Source organism: Panthera pardus, unplaced genomic scaffold, assembly GCF_024362965.1.
Source record: "Panthera pardus isolate Hobbes unplaced genomic scaffold, ASM2436296v1 HiC_scaffold_13, whole genome shotgun sequence".
NCBI classification, from domain to species: domain Eukaryota; kingdom Metazoa; phylum Chordata; class Mammalia; order Carnivora; family Felidae; genus Panthera; species Panthera pardus.
In genome coordinates this window covers 132,975,799-132,996,295 of record NW_026526688.1, presented here as the reverse complement: position 1 = coordinate 132,996,295, position 20,497 = coordinate 132,975,799, and the positions used below count along the sequence as shown (strand labels likewise).

The 20,497-nt window shown below is 36.3% G+C and overlaps 2 protein-coding genes, 1 long non-coding RNA gene and 1 pseudogene across 16 annotated transcripts in view; 1 reads left to right on the top strand and 3 right to left on the bottom strand.

Annotated features, from left to right (window-relative positions):
• The window catches only part of NUDT9 (nudix hydrolase 9), a 101,430-nt gene that overhangs the window by 33,445 nt on the left and 47,488 nt on the right, over positions 1–20,497 (top strand). For 6 of the 12 annotated variants that reach the window (XR_002084540.2, XR_002084539.2, XR_008421731.1 and 3 more), the window contains exons 7-8: positions 996–1,080; positions 7,598–7,689. Coding sequence is in view for 6 of the 12 variants with exons in the window: in XM_019464845.2 (XP_019320390.2) it covers positions 996–1,080; positions 2,560–2,738 (264 nt within the window). In the remaining 6 variants the exon portion in view is untranslated. Of the gene's footprint in view, positions 1–995; positions 1,081–2,559; positions 3,456–7,597; positions 8,763–20,497 lie in introns of those variants that run through there. The other 6 variants (XM_019464888.2, XM_019464908.2, XM_019464899.2 and 3 more) reach the window with 3 other exon arrangements.
• LOC128776707 (U4 spliceosomal RNA) lies at positions 6,174–6,298 on the bottom strand (annotated as a pseudogene).
• Positions 8,624–14,342, bottom strand: LOC128776585 (uncharacterized). Its single transcript, XR_008421735.1, has 3 exons — positions 11,732–14,342; positions 9,896–9,934; positions 8,624–9,221 (listed from the first exon to the last, which is right to left on the bottom strand). It is a non-coding gene; the product is annotated as an uncharacterized LOC128776585 (long non-coding RNA).
• SPARCL1 (SPARC like 1) overlaps positions 16,161–20,497 on the bottom strand; it is a 49,321-nt gene continuing 44,984 nt past the window's right edge. For all 3 annotated transcript variants that reach the window (XM_019464806.2, XM_053901400.1, XM_019464811.2), the window contains exon 11: positions 16,161–16,603. In XM_019464806.2, coding sequence (XP_019320351.2) covers positions 16,575–16,603 — 29 coding nt within the window. In that variant the 3' untranslated portion in view covers positions 16,161–16,574. The remainder of the gene's footprint in view (positions 16,604–20,497) is intronic.

The window sequence follows — 20,497 nt, the reverse complement described above, 5'->3', positions numbered from 1 at the left end:
ATTTACGTTCAGTCTTTTGGGGTCACGTTTGTGTTAGATGGCTAGATCCAAATCTTTCCCTATATTAATAGCTTAAGTATTAGTCTTTACTAAATTTACTTATAGATCTTCTTTTTTAAACTAAAAAAATCTTTGTATGTCTGAAACTATAATCACAGAAATTATATATATATATAAAATATACTTATATATAATCACAGAAAAATACTTATAGAGCCTTTAAAAAAGTCATGTGGCCCAAATAAGACTATTCTCAGATTATGAAATTAGAGTCTGAAGAGTTGAGGGTTTTGTGAATTTTAAAGCTGACCTTGAGAATACTTATCCTAGGAAATTTAAAACAAGCATGTGGAGTGTTACATGAAAGTTTCTATGATACTTACATTTCACTTGTGAAAGGTGAAATAAGGAGTCACTTATTATCAAGGGGTTTTAAAATGGAGCTGAGAGGCCTTTAGGGAGGTGGGACTTACGTACTTCCTCACCAGGTGGAGCCCTGATCTTTTAAACTGGGCTAAACCGCAAATACTCCAAAGACTACACAAACACCTGCAACTTGCTACAAAAGGGACTTGCTTAGCGATAGCCTTAGCAACCAATTATGTTCACTCAAGATTAGTTTTCTGCAGCAACGCCAATCAAAATTCTTTGAAAACAACTTATACAAGCATTTTCTTTCCATCTTAAAAACCTCTGACTTTGCTCCCTAGTGGGACGCTGGGTTGCTACCCACATCTCTGTACCCAGAATTGCAGTTCTCTGATAATAAATAAATGCTTAATTATTGCCTCCTGACAATTTTAGGTTGGCACTTTTTTCTTACTGTAGTAAAAAATACATGACATATAATTTACCATCTTAACTTTGTAATGTACAGTTAATTATATGCACACTGCTTTGTAATAGGATATTTACATTTCCGATGTAGCAGGCATCTGCTCCGCCCATTCGTGTTTGACTGTACACCTTTTTTGTCTGCTTCCTTTTAAAAATAGATATATAAAGGATATGTCGATGATCCTCGAAACACTGATAATGCATGGATGGAGACAGAAGCTGTGAACTACCATGATGAAACAGGTAACCTTGTGTTTATTAAACTGACTTGATAAGAGGCACTCTGGTATTTGCGGAATGAATTCTCATCAAAGAGCAATTTCCTTTTCTTTTTTTTTTTTTTAAAGTTTATTTATTCTGAGAGAGAGCGTGAGCAAGCAGGAGAGGGACAGAGAGAGAGGTGGAGAGAGAATCCCAAGCAGGCTCTGTGCTGTCAGCAAACCATGAGATCATGACCAGAGCCAACACCGAGAGTCGGCTGCTTAACTGACTGAGCCACCCAGGTGCCTTTCTTCTTTTAGAAAGAGCGTGCAAGCAGGGGGAGAGGGGAAGAGACAGAAAGAGAGAGGGGATCTCAAGCAGGCTTCATGCTCAGCATGGAGCCCAATGACGGGCTCAGTCCTTCGACTCTGGGATCATGACCTGAACTGAAATCAAGAGTTGGCTCCTCGACTGAGCCTTCCAGGTGCCGTAGCATTTGCTTTTTTAAAAGCTCTTGATAAGCATTGCCAAATTGTCCTACAGAAATAGTCTATTTACATTCCCAACAGTGATTAAGAGCTTTATTTTTAATTTTTTTTGATAATTATAAAGATTTTAATAAATATATTTATTTGTAAATATAAATATTTTCATTTACGATTTCTGGTTTGGTGTCATGGTTATTTATTTGGGGGGGGGGCACGGGGGGAAGGGGCAGAGGGAGAGGGAGAAAGAGACTCCCAAGCAGGCTCCAAGTTATATGCCCAGAGCCTGATGCAGAGCTGGATCCCATGTTGTCTGTGCTATCAGTGAACCATGAGATCATGACCTGAGCTGAAACCAAGAGTCAGACACTTACCTGACTGAGCTACTCAGGCACCCCCATGCTTATTTTAGAGTTTTAATTTTTTTTTAACATTTATTTATTTTTGAGACAGAGCATGAACGGGGGAGGGGCAGAGAGAGAGGGAGACACAGAATCGGAAGCAGGCTCCAGGCTCTGAGCCATCAGCCCAGAGCCTGACGCGGGGCTCGAACTCACGGACCGTGAGATCGTGACCTGAGCTGAGGTCGGATGCTTAACCGACTGAGCCACCCAGGCGCCCCCCACCCCATGCTTATTTTAGAAAGGTCCACTTAAGAGTGTAAAATGAATTGCCAATAATTGTTTTTCTTTTTTTTTACATTTAAATCTCCAATCCCTCTAGAACTTGTTTTGATGTAAGTTTCATACTCATTTAATACGAACTGTTTTTTTTTTTTTTAAAGCTAAAGCCAATATTCTTACTTTTTAAAGAGAAAAGCTTCCTTACTGGTGCCTCTACTTAAAATTTAGCAATGTGGTTAAAATTTGGGCATTTGGAAAATTTGGAACCTTCTAGTTATTAATTCCCTGGGGCACCTAATACAATAATGATTTAAATTGTTTTTAGTAAGAATACTTGAAGCTACAGAGTTATGTTGAAAAGGACATAAATAAATGAATTACTTTCTCTTGGTGATGTTGTGCTTTGGCAATAGGTGAGATAATGGATAACCTTACCCTAGAAGCTGGAGATGATGCTGGAAAAGTGAAATGGGTGGACATCAGTGATCAACTCCAGCTTTATGCCAGTCACTCTCAATTCATCAAACTTGTGGCAGAGAAACGAGATGCACACTGGAGTGAGAACTCTGATGCTGAGTGTCGCGGGTTGTAGCCTCATCTCTGTGTCAGCCAAGTGCAGAAGATCACGTGGTGAAAAGAAGGCGGTACCACAGAGCTCATAGGATAGATAAGGGGGGCAGGCACGGTCACTTGGAAATTATTTCATTCACTTTCAAAACTGTTTGCATTTAGAAGGTTTTAATCAGAATAAAATTAGTAAATATGATGAAATGCAACACATAATTTTTCTGCTTTCCAGTCAGAAGAAATATAAACAACATATTTTTTATGTATTCTATTTAAGCATGGTTTAAACCAAATCGAAACAGCTGATGCTCTTTGAAGAACCATAACCTGAATAAAGATAAATTTAGGGTCAGCCATTACTTCTGCCTTCCATGTTAGTTCTTTCTTTTCTTTTTTTCCTGTTGATCTAGGGTCTGAAGGATGTTCCTGGCATAAATATCAGCCTCCTTTAGGAGAACACTGCCAGTGTCTAACCTGTCTTTAAATTATTTGCTTTATGTGATGTTGTTGAAGCTGATTTAAAAAATGAAAACCTTGTTTTGACTTCAGAATTACCAGTTTATTGAGGAAATTGATCTTGTTAATAAAGATCAATATCAATAAACAGCTCGTGTTCTCATTTTTTAAAAATTCTGAATTTAAAAATATGTCCTGGAAATTAGTAATTTAAATTGATGTATTTATTTCACTCTATTGTAACTGTATGTATCATAAATAAAGTAAAAATACATGTTCAGGGGCACCTGGGTGGCTCAGTTGGTTGTGTCCAACTTTTAATTTTGGCTCAGGTCATGATCCCAGGGTTGTGAGATCGAGCCCCATGTTGGGCTCCACACTCACCATGGAGCCTGCTTGGGATATTCATTCTCTCTCTCTCTTCCTCTGCCTCTCTCCTCCACCCATGCTTTCTCTAAGAAGTAAAATAAAAATAAAAATAGATGTTCAGAAAGGATTGAAATGAGAGAGGGAAGCCTTTGAGAGTTAAACATATTATTTGTTAGGAAGGGAATAAGGATTGGAATAGGTTTTTGAGAGGCCCACCGTTAACATAATAATTCCCAGAGAAAGGAAAGAGTTGTTGACGTTCTAGATACTTAGGGAAGAAGAATGAAAATAATACTTGTCTTAGTGGACATGTGTATTACATCCTGGCTAAGATATTTATTGAGAAAATCCCATGATATTTACTCCTGTCAACCTTGAGTAGGGACCATCATAATTCCGTCTTCATTCTAGTTGGGTTACAGATGGGGCATCTGAAGAAAAGGAGGTGTAAGGGATAGAGACATGGTGGTTTCCTTTTCTTCACATATTTGAAAAAGGTATTAGGCTTATTCTGTAGCTTGAGAACAGAACTTGGGCTAATGTAAATCAGAAGTCCCCTCAACCCCTGCTAATTTAGTGTCAAAGCTACTTTTACTTTGGTGGTAAACCTGAACTAAACTGACAGGAAGCTTTTTCCTCATTAGTGCGACTTAAGGTTTGCTGAGAAACATTAGAATGTTTGATTTCCAGATGCTGTTTCAGACCCCTCTGGAAGAATTACAAGGTTTAAGTATGGTATTAATTTTCTAAAATCCATAAAATCCTGGTCCCTGGTATGTAATAAGGGACTTGTGCTTGACCAGGATGACCCGCTCACTAGCTGAGGGGTAGGATGGCCTTCTCCCAGAATCAGAGTTGAATTCTACTTTTACTGTTTGGCAGGAAGAGACTGCTTTTTCCTGGCACTGAATAGAATTTTTAAAGCTGCTTACAAAAGCTCTTGAGAAAGTTTGAGCAATTCCCTGAAGGTCAACATTTACTTACATCTAATAGTGTTGAAACATTTAAATTGACATTAGAAAAGATAGTAGGTAATATTTTATTTAAAGAATGATTAAAGCACATGGTCTATTGATAATGAATTCTTCATGGCATTTTAGAGTTTTCTCTGGAACATTTCTAAAGTATGCAAAATTATAAAATAGAAGTAATCTTCTGATAAGTGTTATAAATATCCAGCATCATCTATAATAAGAAAAACCATATTAAAATTTTAGTTGAAGACCTTTCTGGAGGAATATTTGCTCCTATATCACTAGGTGATATTGATGCCATATTTGCTTTTCTTATATTTTAGGTGTAAGGAAGAATACTCTCTGAATACTTTTTATCTAAAAATATTTTACTATTTAGTAAAATAGTAATAACAGATACCATTTACTGAGTATCTACATTATATCATAAAATCCTCACAACAATCCTCTGAAGTTAGGTGGTATTATTTCCATTTCACAGGTGAAAATGATCCTTCTAAAGATTTTCCCAAGGTTATTCAATAAGGGACAGAGCTGGGATTTGAATCCAGGTCTGCCAGGTTCTGAAACTTATTCTGTATCGTATTCCCTACTAAGGTCATGAAGCTTTGATGATTTGTTGTGTTAAGTCTGCAGTTTGGAAGATTATTTATTATTTAAGCAGTACTCACGTTAACAGTAACACACTTAATGGTTTATGACTTGACTTTAAGGTCACAGCTGATTTAATTAGCATCACTGTAACTGCATAATTTGAACCCAAAGAGAATTTACTTGATAATATCTGAACCTAAGGATATGTGGTGGAAATTCGGTGTTTGTCTTGCCAGCATTTCAGACTCAAATGGAAGCATATGCTAAACTTGCATAGTAAGAACATAACAATCTAAAACCTGAATATTTGGCACTTGAAAATTCCAACCACTTTTAGAAGGTAAATGCTATATTTTCTTACAGTATAAGAAACGGTGATTGGTATTATTTTCTAACATATTTGTGAGGTTTTAATAAACTGATTTAAAAATACATCATTTGAAGGAAGCATTTATAATTTAAGTAGGCTAATTACTGCTTTCATCAGTACACCTTTCATCATGCTATTAATTTATCAATATGGATGTGACCTGAGACTATTAAACTCCTAAGATAAAAAAAAAATTAAATATATAGTAGTACTTGAAAGATATTTGGAGATTTTACTAACCTTAGTATATAACTTCTGACATAGGAGGGAGAGAATTATCTCTGCCAAAATAAACAATACAGATTACAGTTATTATATGAAGGTATTCTTGCCATGATTTCTTCTTTGCTTCCACTCACATCTCCCATCTTATGGTTATTTTATTGCTGATGGGTTAGTATTCATACAATCATGTGTATTGGCAGATAGAAAATAACATGATCCTGTTACATCTTAAATGCTGATAAATTGAATCCTCAACTGGGTTTTTCTGCAACAAAGCACTTCCCTTCTCCCACTTGGCCTTTGATGGCCTGATAAGAGCATTTGAAGTGGTAAGAAATACTAAGTAAGCATTTGGGGGCAATGAAATGTATAAGGAGGAAAACGGGTGAAATCCAATTTCTTTCTCAAAATTGAGACTCAGAATATTTTGACTCATTAGCTTCTCTCAAGGTAGATTAACATTAATTTATATATAATTAATAATTTTGATTGACAATTCAGATTGGAATATATCTATCTTTTGTATGTATTTTCAATTAGCAATAATCGTGCCTTGGATAAACCTCATTGGCTATGATACACCCACTGCACAAAGCTTATCTTTTGTATATATTTTAAAGTGAGAACAAACTTGGATGAGAGTCAAAGAAGTCTCAAGATTTGTAGCCTCTCCATCGAGCAAGCTGATGCTTTGGTGTTAAGGAGATGTTTTGCCTTGCCTTGAAATGAGGCCATTTCTAGATTTGGTAGTTTCACAGCAGACTTTTCTGCTTACTATGAATTGTCCATAAAACAAAAACAAGCTTGAGGAAAAATTTATTGTTTGAAATTTCTTAACATTGCATATACTTCGTAGGCTGAAATTTTGTCAAATACCATGGCATTATGAAAATACCTTTTTAGACCTGCAGAAATTCTGATCTAAATTGTTTAGAGTTTATAACTCAGGAGCTCTAATTTGGGTAAGTCAGTTGGGTTTGATTCTGCCATATATTTTTATAGTTGAGGAGAGTTATTCTTACCTTTTCTGATCTTAAATGTCACTTGTTTTTATCAATATAATCATAGAAATAAAGTCTTACCCCAAAGAAGCCCTAAAAGATAAAAAAATAAAGACATTACCCTCAGTCCATTAAATAGGTTTATACTTTATAATAACTTAAAAATTAATATGAGGGGCGCCTGGGTGGCTCAGTTGGTTAAGCGTCACACTTCCGCTTAGATCATGATCTCGTGGTTTGTGAGTCTGAGCCCCGCATCCGGCTCTGTGCTGACAGCTCAGAGCCTGGAACCTGCTTCAGATTCTGTGTCTCCCCTCTCTCTGCCCCTCCAGTGCTCATGCTTTGTCTCTCTGTGTCTCTCAATAATAAATAAACATTAAAATTAAAATTAATATGAACTTACCTCAAGTTCGTTCAGAATAGAAGTGATTAACTGAAAGAAGAAAAATCGATCAATGCTAGTGCTGTTAATGGGCTTATTTTTTAAACATATTTGTAACTTAGCACACATATAAGCTAGAAGATTTTCTATATGAAAATTTGTTTTTATTGAAAAATGAATTCCATTTTATTTAGAGGTTTATTTACATGATATAAGATTTTAAAATGAATGTGCAATATCTAGATTTAAATTCCCTTAATTCACAGAAATATCTTATTGTAATTCTATTTACTGTATCTGAAGAATAAAAACTTGAACAGTTAAGAAACTCACTGTGTACATATCCATGCAAGTGCTAGGTTTCTTGAAGTATGAAAATTCCCTATGTGAATGATACTTGACCCAAAATTTTCGGACAACTATAAATACTTGGCTTCAAGAGTTTGTTTACACAAGCGGTGTCACTGGAAAAGTATTGCTTTGCAGCTTCCATGGGTCCTTCTGTCGTAACAGACTGGCAGCTTGCTCAAGGAATTGACCAGTGAAAGAAAGTGAATCCCTTCGTATTTGTAGAGCTGTCCATCCCGGTGTGTATGCAAGAATATGTAAGTCAAACACTGTCCCAATGTTTGCTTAGGCAAGAACAATACCTGAGGTGGTGTTTGTTTCTTAAGGGTGACTCTTCCAAGTTTCTGACTTAACTAGGATTCCTGGGAGAATCCTGGGCTATGAAGGTATGACAGGTCTAGAAGTTATTCTGTCAGAATTCTTTCCAGGATATAGGTTGTGGCCAAGAGTACTTCTAAAAATTTTCCAAAAAAGAAAGTATAAATAGGTATTAAGTGTCCAGATCTGGTAATGTGAATGAGTCCTGTATCTGAGGAGTATATTTGCACTGGAAGAGACCTGGGAGGTAAACCGATACCTTTACCCAGGGTCACACAGCTAATTTAATTGTAAAAGAGATTTAAATCAAGAGAGAAATTAGAATCTAAGAGAGGTTTGAATCTAGGCTTTCCAACCACAGGCCAGTGCTCTTTCTGCAGGTTTTGATATAAAGGTGAACTTGCCAATTTTGTAATCGTTAATGATTAATCATTGAAGGCAGTTTCCTAAAACATTTTTCGTTAGAAATATGCTAGAGTTTTTATTGTCTGCCATTTGGAAATGGACTATAACATTGCTTAAACAGAGTGGATTATGGGAAGAGCACTAGCACTTGAACTCAAGAGACTTAGGTTCTTATTGATTAGACTCAGAAGCTTGTTTGGTCTCAAGTTTCTGGGATACTTAAATATTCCTCAAGATGGTTGGCTTTAAATAGTCTCAAATCCTGAAAAATTTTATCTCCGGCACACGAATGATTTAGGCCTAAGTTTCTGACATTTTTACAAAATACTGCCATGTCCCTGATTCTAAGATACACCAATTGTAAAATGTACCATTTTAAATGATAGTATTTTAAAGAAAAAAGAAATCTTAGAATAAATGTATCTGTTGTGAGATGTGTCTTGATTTCAGAAAATGTTTAAGTATGAAAAATATGTTTTTAGATAAGGAAATGGAATTTTCCAGTGTTATCTTTTGTAACTCCACTCAAGTATTTCCCCTCTGTTTTCATGAACTAATATTCTGAATAACTTACTGTATCAATAAAGGGCCTTATTAAAAAATTGAATTGTGTGCCTTTCATCCAAAAAAAAAGCAGCATTATCTATTGGAACTTAGCTTTGATAATCTTTAATGTATAATGTGTTTATGCTAATGCTTCATTAGTGAAGAAATAAGTCTTTTTCATTTCTCCAAAAGGAATTTATTCTGTAAGTCTAAGTCTTTTGACTCTTCACTTTCACCCTCATCAGTGATGGAAAAGGTTGTTTTGTCAATTTATAGTTTGTATGAATTGAATAATGAATGTAGCACTGTTTGTAGAATGTAGAAATGAACTGAGATTGTTTTTTGACTTTGAATTTAATAGCTGTGATTTATTTTGTTTCCAAATGAATTAGACTAATAAAGACAAATTTTTATGATGAGCTGGCCTATCTTATAAAGGGAGTTGAATGTAATATGTCTATGAACTTTATAGATTAACAGGGCAGATATTTACCGTTATAAGATCATTAAGTGTCAGGACCTGGAATAAAGGAAATGCAGTTAAATAATCAGGGAGTTGTAATTCAGCATTTTAACTATCTTTTCTATGTTATACATTTTATGTTACCTTGATTAATGAACACATGCTTTTTAGAATTCTTAGATTTCTAAAATTATGGCATTAAGATTCATATTCACTAATATTTTAAGTACCCATCCTCCCTTCAAACCTATATTTCTGGAAGCATATAGTCCCCATTTTCTTTCGTGGTCTCCAAACATAGCAGGGACTTCTCGGAAAGATCATTAAACTTAGGCTCACTGGGTTGGAGCAAAGACTGTATTTTAGGATCACTTCCTTATGAAAGAAATACTTTAATAATGTCATTCCCTATCATTGTAATAGTATCATTTAAAAATTTAGTAACAGTATGCTATAATATATACAGCATATTTTTTGGTTTGTGACTAAGTCAATCTCGTCATGTAATTTTCCCTCCATTCAGCAAAATCCTGTAAAAAATGAAATCCTTTTATAACACGACCATAACCTTAAATCTAGTTCAAAGGATTCTAGGACAGATTCCATTTCAATTAGAATGTATTTTTCTCTCATTAATGGCAGATGTAAGCATAAGGTTTTAGAGGTAAAATGGGCTTTATAAATAATTCACTGTTTTATACTTTCTTAAAGGAAACTTTAAGTATAATTACCTGATTTGGATAATAAGGAAAAGGAAAAGGTATTGGAATCTACAAAAAAAGAAGGAAAACAAGTGAAGTGTGAATAAAACAATTTTGTTTTAGCTTTTTTCCTAATTTACTTATCCTTCCATCCATCCATCCATCCAATATTTATTGAACAATTATATGCTCTCAACGAGCCCACCTTCTACTTGGTGGAGCTTAGATTCTAATGGATTTTAAATCATTTTTTTTTCTCTCTCAAGACATATGCTTCTTTTGCTTCATTAGTCAAATCTAAAGCCAAAAGGAATCTGTTTGATGTGTTTGATAATTCTTGCAAATTCACCACCAGTTTGTCTACAGTAGTTGATTCTTTGCTTGCTTTTTAATACTACTCTGCCATCTGGTGGAAGGAAGAGTTTCCACTTCAAATGCTAGAGATTCTTTACTGCCACACAGATTTACATAAGATGTTAACAGAGACTCTTATATTCTAATTATAAACCAAAACTTCAGAATTTTTCATTAATTTGAAAAAAATATTTCTGGATTTCAGCCAAAACAACAACAGCAGCAGCAACAACACCACTACCACAAAAGGGAAACAATGCCCCCGCCCCTTGACTAAAACCAAAATGATTAGCAATTAATGATAAATCCAAGTAGTCAGAAATTTAGTGGCTAGGATTCAAGTAGGATACGTGAAAACATTAAAGGGAAAGACTTCCACTGAGGACCTCAACTTTAGTGACAAATTTCCAAAAGCCTACTTAAAGTTGAGAAACAGTTTGAAGTTAAATACAAGCAAAAGGAAGATGCTTATTACATTTAGATATAACACTATGCAAAATCATGTTTATTTTAAAAATAGGTGGTAGACAAGAAGCCAAGCCAGATGCTATTTTAAAATGTGTGTGAATTTTTCACAGCATCATTGCTTAAATACTGTCCAAATTTAACATGTCTCCAATCTGTGTTGCAACCTCATTGTACTGATCATTCTTCTCCCAAACTGCCATGTCCTCAGGTCCCTCAGATACATTTGCTGTTCCCTCTGCCTGCAGTGCGCGCCCCCCCACCCCCCATCCCTCATGATCTGGCTCAGGTAATGTCTCCTCTGTGAATGAAGTCTTTGACCCACAGCCTAAGCCAACTTTGTATTTGCACCTAGAAGTACTTATCAAAATACATTTTTACATTTATGAATCTTTTTCTCATCAGACTGTGAACTTAGCTCATAATTTTTGTATTTCTAGCACTCACTATAGACCCTATCATGCAGTACACACTCAGTAAATATCAATTGAATGCTGTCTGTACAAATGTATTACATATAAAGTGAAGGAAATTCTATTTGTATATTTAGCACTGTTCTGGGCTTTATTAAAAGATGTCCAAGAATCCAGACATTAGGAGAGGTTGGAGAGGATCCAGCAGAAAGAGCAAAATAATTATACTGTTTGACCTGTGGGAGAAAGCTGAAAAAACAAAAACTTTTTAGAAAAAAGTAAGTAGCAAGATGACTTAGAAAAAGAACAGGTATTATAGAAAGAGTTTAGTATATCCTTCATGAAGTGCAACTAGGCTCATCACAGTCAAAGAAAATTCAGTATAAACACCTTTTTGATGGCAAGTATAGAAGGACATTGAAAGAAGTCACCAAAAATTTTGGGGAAAATTTGCTAGCTCCTTGTCACACTCCACCGCAGGCTATGCGGGGAGAGGGTGTGAATAGCTCGTGCCTGGCAACATGTGAAAGCCCCAAATTTTAAATTTAATAACTATCATCTAACTAATAAGTGGTTTTTTAACGTTTGTTTGTTTGTTTGTTTGCAATTTGAGACTCCCCAAACCCATGTTTACCAAGGGCAGTTGTGGAGGTGGGGGAAACAGGATCTGAGGAAAAAATGATGGTCCTTGTGGCGGGTAAAAACCAAGTCTCTGAAAAAAAGAGACATGATGCCAGTCATTTCAGACAACTGTAAACTTTTAAAATGATGAACATGTCATTTGAAAAAAACAACTAGAAGTTTACCTGTCCACTGGAACTTCCTCCAGATGGTTCAAGCTTGTAAAACAGCACCGGCAACAAGGTAAAGCAACATATGGCAAGACATTATTTATTACAAAGAGATTTGATGAGAATAGGTAACAAGCCACTATTGAGCGTTACGCTGGTCAGTGGTGTACCTTCACTTCTGAAATGAAAAGCAGTTGTGTATCCAATGGGGAAAGGTTGAATTAATTTTGTCCAGTGATTTAGAAGGTGTACTTTTAGCTTTTAAACTTATTTCCAAATGACGTTTTTATTTACATTTCTTAAGAGTAATTACATGTTGCATGCCTCTTTATCTTCGAATCAGCAATGATCTCAATTTCATTCTCAGCATTTAGAGTTCAAAGTGAAGAGCATGTAGAAATGTAAATTTAAATTTGGAATCCCCAAACACAAAGTTTGAACGCTCCCTCACTTTGAAAGCTCCTTTGTTAAAAAATGTGCAGGAAAGAGGATTTCTTGTCTACTTGGTGTCCTCCGTATTCAGACTGTAATTGACACAGATCACACTCAGAGATCTCATTTGTATAGATGTGGAAGGCACGGGTATAGTCAGCATGAGATGGTTTGGGGTAAAGGCATTATAATGAAACCCAATTCAAACTACATAACTAAGACCCAGGTCACTGTGGAATTTGAGTTCTAGCTTCCTAAATTTATTTGAGAACTTCCTATTTTCCACTTAGGACTCTTATGTGCTTTAGAAACATTTTTATTATATTTGCACTACTCTGAGGTAGTTCTTATGACTCATTTTACAGACTGGGAAGTCATGGGTTAGTTCCTTGCTCAAGGTCACGTGGTTTACAGATGCTATGTGGAACTGAGATTTGTGCTGAGACCACTGGGCTGAGGAACAGTGATAAATTCCTGATTCTATAACTTCCTTGGACTCTACCTTTCTCTTTTGTGAAAGGAAAAGATACAGGATATGCCTCCTAGCCCAGAAATACTATCTCTAGAATGGAAATGGAGTGGAAAATGGAGGCGATGTACTCACAGGGATGGGCAGAGCAGCGGCAGTGCTCAAAAGGCCAGCCAAGAGGAGAACTTTCATTCTGAAGGAAGAGTCTGGAATTAAAGGGTTAGAAGATTTTTAGTTTTTTCTAAGTCCCATTCCTGTCATAAATAGGCTGCTTAGTTAGAGGTATTGCAATAGTGGTCAGGCTAAATTATGCCTCAATTCAGGTTTTGTAAGCCTAGAACAGAGCTTTAAAAAACTTTGGATGCCTTTAGACAAGACATGCATTCTCTGGCTCATAACATTGCATACACTTCATACACTTCCTTATAATCTCATAGTTCAACATACTTGTTTGGCCCCTGAAGTTATTTGAATTTGCAGTCTCTACCCACCAATCTCCAACACCACTGTTGCGTCATGCTTAGTATTGGGGACATATCACCAGTGGCTCAAATGAGATTTTTTTTTTTATAATATACACATAAATCCACCTTAAGCTTCTACCCCCATGAGACTTACTAGACCTTTACATAGCCTGGATGCTGTTACTGACAATTATAATTTCTCAAGGAGAAAATGATATGGGAAAAATCTTGTAAGGCAAATGGGTTGGTAGAGAATAGCACAATATGAGTGGATTCAATAAAACAAGTAAATCAGTGTGGTCTTTACTGGCCAGTAGATTCTGAAAGCAAACATTTTTATGGTCTTAAATCACATTTAATTCAAATTAACTTACCGTATGAATTTCAAACCCAACCACTGTACTCTGGAATTAAATTTTGAAAGAAAAATCAAACCCATCATGTTCTCATTAAGATTTGTCCCCAGCATCGGAAACAAGGTATATCTCTTTATAAAAGTCACTAATATAAAAGTCAACTAATTTAGATGTATTTTAAACTCAACTATGACTTACCTTCATCCTATTTTACTTTGCCTGAATTTGGGCAACTTACCTCCCTTTCCCTTCTTTTTCACGTTTCTCCTTTATGTTTTTCTTCCTTTTGGATCCAAACCCTTGAATTTTTTTGTGTGATAAGTGGGCCTATTAGATCTCATTAAATTACCCAACACAAGAATATCTTAACAGTCTTCTACTCAGTGCAATAGAATCAGTCCAAATTATATTGTATGTCTTTGTAATTACCTTTGCTTCAAATGGCCCTCGGAGCAATGAATTCAAGGAACAGTGTGATCTTCTAGAATCTGTATGCCCATCTAGTATTTAAGCCATATTACTAATACCTTTATGGTCATGGGCAATATGAGTCACAAGGTTTAAAGCTAAACTGAATAACTGGTTGCAGACTAAGAACTCCAACTCCTCAGGTATCTCACACAGAGAGAGGCTTAAAGACTGATTACTGAGAAAATAACTTCATCTCCTCAGTTGGGATCAGAGCAACATCTTTATCACAAATAATCCACAATTAAAAATTGTGGCTACCAAGAATATTACAGTGTTTCTACAATATATCATCTAGGGCAGCTATACATAAGGGAGACTTAATGGACAGAAAAATTAAAGGCTCTAGAACTTTCTATTTTAAATACCATTTATTATTTCAAAATGAACTTACTTTCAAAGAAAACATTTTAAATAAACAGGTAGTGTCTTTAGAATTAAAATCATTTTGGGGCACCTGGATGGCTTAGTCAGTTAAATGTCTAACTTTAGCTCAGGTCATGATCTCACAGTTCCTGAGTTTGAGCCTTGCCATTGGGCTCTGCACTGATAGTGTGGAGCCTGCTTTGGATTCTTCGTCTCCCTCTTTCTCTGCTCTTCCCCTGCTTTTTTGCTCTCTCTCAAAAATAAATATTAAAAAAATAATTAAAATCACTTTTCACTATTCTAAAATGTTTAAAAATGGCAATTTAGGTCTAATCACCTCCAAATATAATTTCACCATTCCTGACAAATTCACAAATTTACAATTGTTATTGGTTAAGACCTCATGACATTTCTTTGCAGCTACACATAAGAACGTTTTGAATTTTGGAATAAGTTCTAAAATTATTTCCCTAGTTGGAAAAATTATAAATACTTATATTTCGATTAATCAAACTGAACTTAATTATTTTGAAATGACATGGTGTGATATGTCTAAGAACAAGTGACTCAGAGCTAAGAAAAGACATAAATAAAATTTTGAGGTTAATCAGAGAAAATTTTTCTGATAAAAAGCATACTCTTCCATAAGTTCCTTCAGATGAAATTCCTTGAGGTACCTTGCTTGTCTCAGTGACTATCAAGGCTCTTAACAACAACAACAGCAACACATTTTTGATTATTTGAAAAAATAACAAAAGGCAATTGCATTGATATCTTTCATTTCAGATAGGAAAATATGTTAAAAAATTTAAAAAAATAAAACATAAATAAAATAATAAAAATAATTTATTTCCTTATAGATATTGTAAGTAGAATATAGAAGTTGACAGTTTCTTTTACTGCCTTGTTTCAGACCTTAGGAAAAACTCTATTATGGTATCTTTTATTATTTTTGTAACCTAGCCCATACTGTATTAACAGTTACCAAAAACGAGTCCTAATGAAAACACAAAGTTTCTCTTATGACACAATTTCTTGCTATAAAATTGCAGTAGTAGGGGCGCCTGGGTGGCGCAGTCGGTTAAGCGTCCGACTTCAGCCAGGTCACGATCTCGCGGTCCGTGAGTTCGAGCCCCGCGTCAGGCTCTGGGCTGATGGCTCGGAGCCTGGAGCCTGTTTCCGATTCTGTGTCTCCCTCTCTCTCTGCCCCTCCCCCGTTCATGCTCTGTCTCTCTCTGTCCCAAAATAAATAAAATTGCAGTAGTAATATTTATCTCTGACTACACTGAACATTAAGACACTTCAGAGCTTTCTGTCTGTGTTGTCTTTACCCTTATTTTGAGTATATGAGACACACAAAAAATTTGCAGGACCTCCACTTCCCCGAACACACACGGACAGCTGCACAAGAGCTAGAACCATTTGTACCAAGCAGTGCATAATCATCCACATTTTAAACTGAATTTGGTAAACAGCACTTGGATTTATTTTTTTCTGTTTGAAGTTACATTATGACAAAGGACATTAAAAAGCATCTACCATTTAATAACTGAATATTTGTTTCCCACAGGAAACATCTCTCCCAACCATACTCCTGCCTTTTTTTTTTTTTTTAAGTAGTAGGGTCTAGGGAAGCACAATTATAATTTGGTTTGAAGTGTGAGCCTTGAGTTGGTCTTTCACATATAGCTGTTTAAATAAATGACTGGAAATAAACTTGAGTAAGCATTTGGATTTTTATTAGGATATTAAGATACTGAAAATAATGCACATTAATGACAAAAGAGCATTATTCCACTTTCTTGAAGTGTACATGATATTATGAACAAAACGAATGTAGTATTTTCTTCAAGTTTCATAATTAGGAAGTATCTCACAAACAGATGTAGAAAGTGTTCACAAACAGCATACAGGATTTTGCATATGTAGACTTTATTTTAAAGTTTAATTCCAAAGTTAATGTTAAATGCTTAGTGCATACACTGTCAGCAAGCCATTACTCTTATTGTGATCTCACACATGCAAAAGTTTTGCTAAATATAAATCTACAAGTATCATGGATGCATATATTTTCAGGAGTGGTCAGGACAGAGAAGGATGCTGGAATGTTAGAATTCTTTCAAATCTTAATTCAAAACAGGAGATTTTCATCTATGTCTTCTGTAAAAAACAAAAACAAAACAAAACACATTTTTAGAAAACAGCCAGAGTTGTAATATAAACAAACAATGATAGAACTGGGGGATTAGAGAAACTATCTAATAAGACTTATAGGATAGTTCTCAAACCTGATAGGGCATTAGTGCCACCTATGAAGCTTTTATTTATTCATTTTAAAGTTTACTTATTTATTTTGAGAGAGAGAGAGAAAGGGAGGGATGGAGGGAGGGAGGTGGGGAGGGGCAGAGAGAGAGGGAGAGAGAGAGAGAATCCCAAGCAGGTTTTGCACTGTCAGCATGGAGCCCAACATGGGGCTAGAACCCATGAACTGCGAGATCAGGACCTGAGCTGAAACCAAGAGTCAGACGCTTAACCAAATGAGCCACCCAGGCACCCCATCTGTGAAACTTTTAAAAAGATACCATATGGCTTCACTTATATGTGGAATCTAAAAAACAAAAAGAACAAACAAAAAGCAGAAACTGATGGCTGCCAGAGGGGAGGGCATGGGGAGATGGGCAAAATGGGTGCAGTGGGAGGTACAGGCCTCCAGTTATGGAATAAGATACAAGCATAAAAGGCAGAGCGTAGAGAATATAGTCAGTGGTATTATAATAGCGTTTTATGGTGACAGACAGTACCTATACTTGTAGTGATTACAACATAACGTATAGACTTGTTGAATCACTGTACTGTACACCTAAAATTAATGTAACATTGTGGGTCAACTATACTTCAAGTAAAAAAAGATATACTCTCAGGCCTTACCCCTGACCTCCTGAATCAGAATCTCCAGACGTGGGCCAATGGCATGTATACATCTAGAAACTCCATTGGTAGTTCTAAATGTAAGGTTGAGAAGCACCAATAGAGACCTAGCCAAGAAATGCCAAGTATACTAACCTATAAAGGTTGCTAAGATATAACAGAAATAAATAGAAGTATAGGGTCAGTTAAATCAAATTTCCAACCAAGTAATTGTAAAAGAACTTGTTGCCACACCTATGGACGAGAGAACATCCTTTAGGGGGTATAAGATCACTCCTACCGGTATGGCCCACCCTCACTCAAGCATTGTTGAACAAATAGTTAAACAGATTAACTTGAAGCATACCAAATGACTACACTGTCTGGGACACCAGGTGATTTTCCTGCTCAGTGTAAGTCTTACACAAGAGTAGGAAAGATTATGAACTTTGGTACATTTCCTTTGAACACTGGCTTCATTTGTAAAATGAATATTTTAGTCTCATTATTTATAAATTTACTTACTGTTGTGCTCACACTTTTTGCCTTCTTTTCATTGTTTGGATAAGAGATGTCCTTCCTTGACTTTAGGCTAATCCTCTGCCTATGCCCAGGATCTCTTCTGGCCTCAGAAATTCTCCCCCTAATTTTACTCTTTTGTTTTTCTTTCTTCTTCTTTTTTTAATTAAAAAAATTTTAAAAATTAGGCTCTGCAACATAGGGCTTGAACTCACAACTCTGAGATAAAGAGTGGCATGCCCTACTAAGCCAACCAGACAGCCGTGTTTTTCTATCATATCCTTAATCTTTCCTTTTTTACTGGACCCTTCCCATGAACATGCAAATATGCTGCATAGCCAGTGTTGAGAACAGTGCATGGCACTATGGGGACCATCAGTAAACACTTGTTGAATGAATGAATGAATGAATGAATGCTCAAGCTTATTTTATTCCCAGAAATGCTTCCCTCAACTTTAAACCCCTTTTTAGTTCTTTCCTGTCTTCAAGCAGCCACTCTTTACCCTTTCTCATCTATTGTTTCTCAACCTATGGAATCTGGCCTCCATCTCTACTGTTCCATCAAGGTTGCTCTTACTAAGGTCACCCAGGATACCCTTATTTCTATGTAAAAGGACCGTTCTTAGTTTTTTATCTTACTTGACGTCTCAGCAGTATTTGGCACTGTGATCTCTTCTTCCTCTTCAAATACCTCCTTTGAAATGGCACAATCCTGTTTTCTTCCTTCCTTTCAGGAGACTTCTCATTGTCCTTCATGAACTCCTTCTTTCTCCTCTATCCATTATTCTTGGTTCCTTGGTGTTCAACCCTAGACCTTTTCCCACGTGGCTCAACACATTTTTGTGGGGGAATTAATTCCCTTCCATAGCGTTAATTACTTTCCGTATGCTTGTAATCCTCAACTATGTACTTACATTCCAAAATGTTGCCTTGAAAAGCTGACCCATGTATTCATGTATCTACTGTTCATTGTCTCCCAAGTACTTAAAAGTTCACATCATAAACGGAAGTTATCATCTTCCCAAAATCGGCTTCTGTGCTTGTGTTTTCTGTCTCTGTTCCTCTGTCTCTTTGCCTGGCCTGAGCCCAGAACCTGGGTGTCATATTTCCCTTTGTCTCTATCTCTCAACTGTCTGTTCCCTGCCCCCACATATTTCCTAGCAAATACTTATTATTTCTATATTATATACACCTTGAATATGCTTATATTCTTGAATATATCATGTTTATATTTTTAAATATTATCTTGAGTGTGTTTCTTTTTCTTTTTCCCCACTGTAACTGCTCTAGTTCAAGTTCTAATCAACTATGCCTGGATTTACCACAGGCAAATCAGCCAGTTCTCTGGCTTCTCCACCATGTAACCAAAAGAATCTTTCTTAAGTACAAATCCAGTGAAACCACTCCCTTGTTTAAAACACTTTGGTGATCCTCCAGTACTTTTAGGATAATGTCTTTAACTGGCTCAGTAGGACCTGCATGATCTGACTCGTTTGCCTATGAGTCTCAGTTGGAGGGTTTTTCTCAAGATTAATGTGGAATGGTATGTCATGAACACCAAATAAACATTACTCCTCTACCTTTCAATTAAACCCCACTTTTACACAGAAGGAAAATGAGACTTGCTGAGGTTAAGTGGTATGCCCTAACTCACATAGCTAACTCATGACAGAGCTGGATATTCGAGCACACCTAGCCCAGATAAAAGGCAGTTAAAATTCAGAATGGCCATGGCTAAAATTTATCTTGTCCTTTCATGGATTTCCCAGCCATGAGGGAAGGAAGGGCACACTTACAAATAGAGATTTTGTTGTGTTTTGCTTTCCCTAGCTACAGCCCAAAGCCGTAACTTGTTTGCTTGTTCTGACTGAATATTAAATATCTGCTTTCTTGGTTTACTATGTGATAATTCTTTCCCTCCTTCAAAATAATGTAATCATGGCCAAACCACAGTGAACAAACAAGATCATTAGGAGCTTTTGGAGTCGCTGAACTTCAAGCCCTTCCTGCTCCTCCCAGACAACCACCCAGCACAGAGCCTGAGTGAGCCTACATGCTGAAGAGCTGCCAGAAGTTTCAGAGGAACAGTGAAACTGGTTTCCTTAAATAAATGGACTCTGTTCAAACTCAATCACTCTGTTAAAATCAAGTGCCATATAAAAGGGCACACACTGGGGTGCCTGGGTGGCTCAGTAGGTTAAGCGTCTGACTTGGGCTCGGGTCATGATCTCACGGTTTGTGAGTTCAAGCCCCGCATCGGGCTCTGCGCTGACAGCTCAGGGCCTGAAGCCTGCCTTGGATTCTGTGTCTCCCTCTCTCTCTACCCCTTGCCTGCTCACACTCTGTCTCTGTCTCTGTCTCTCAAAAATAAACATTAAAAAAAATTTATAAAGGGCACAATATATCCTGTCCCAGCTACATTTCCCCCTTTTGATAATGGTGGGGTGGAGGGAGTGGGGCAGCTGTACTTGGGTACACTTTGTCTTTTTAACATGGGAATTAGGAAAGTAGTTTTAGCCATTTTGGGGAATATATTTGAATTTATAAGTACTGTACTTACAGAATAGATGTTAGAAGGGAAATTGGTATTATTTATATGGGTCGGGGTCTTAACAGCTTATTAATTTC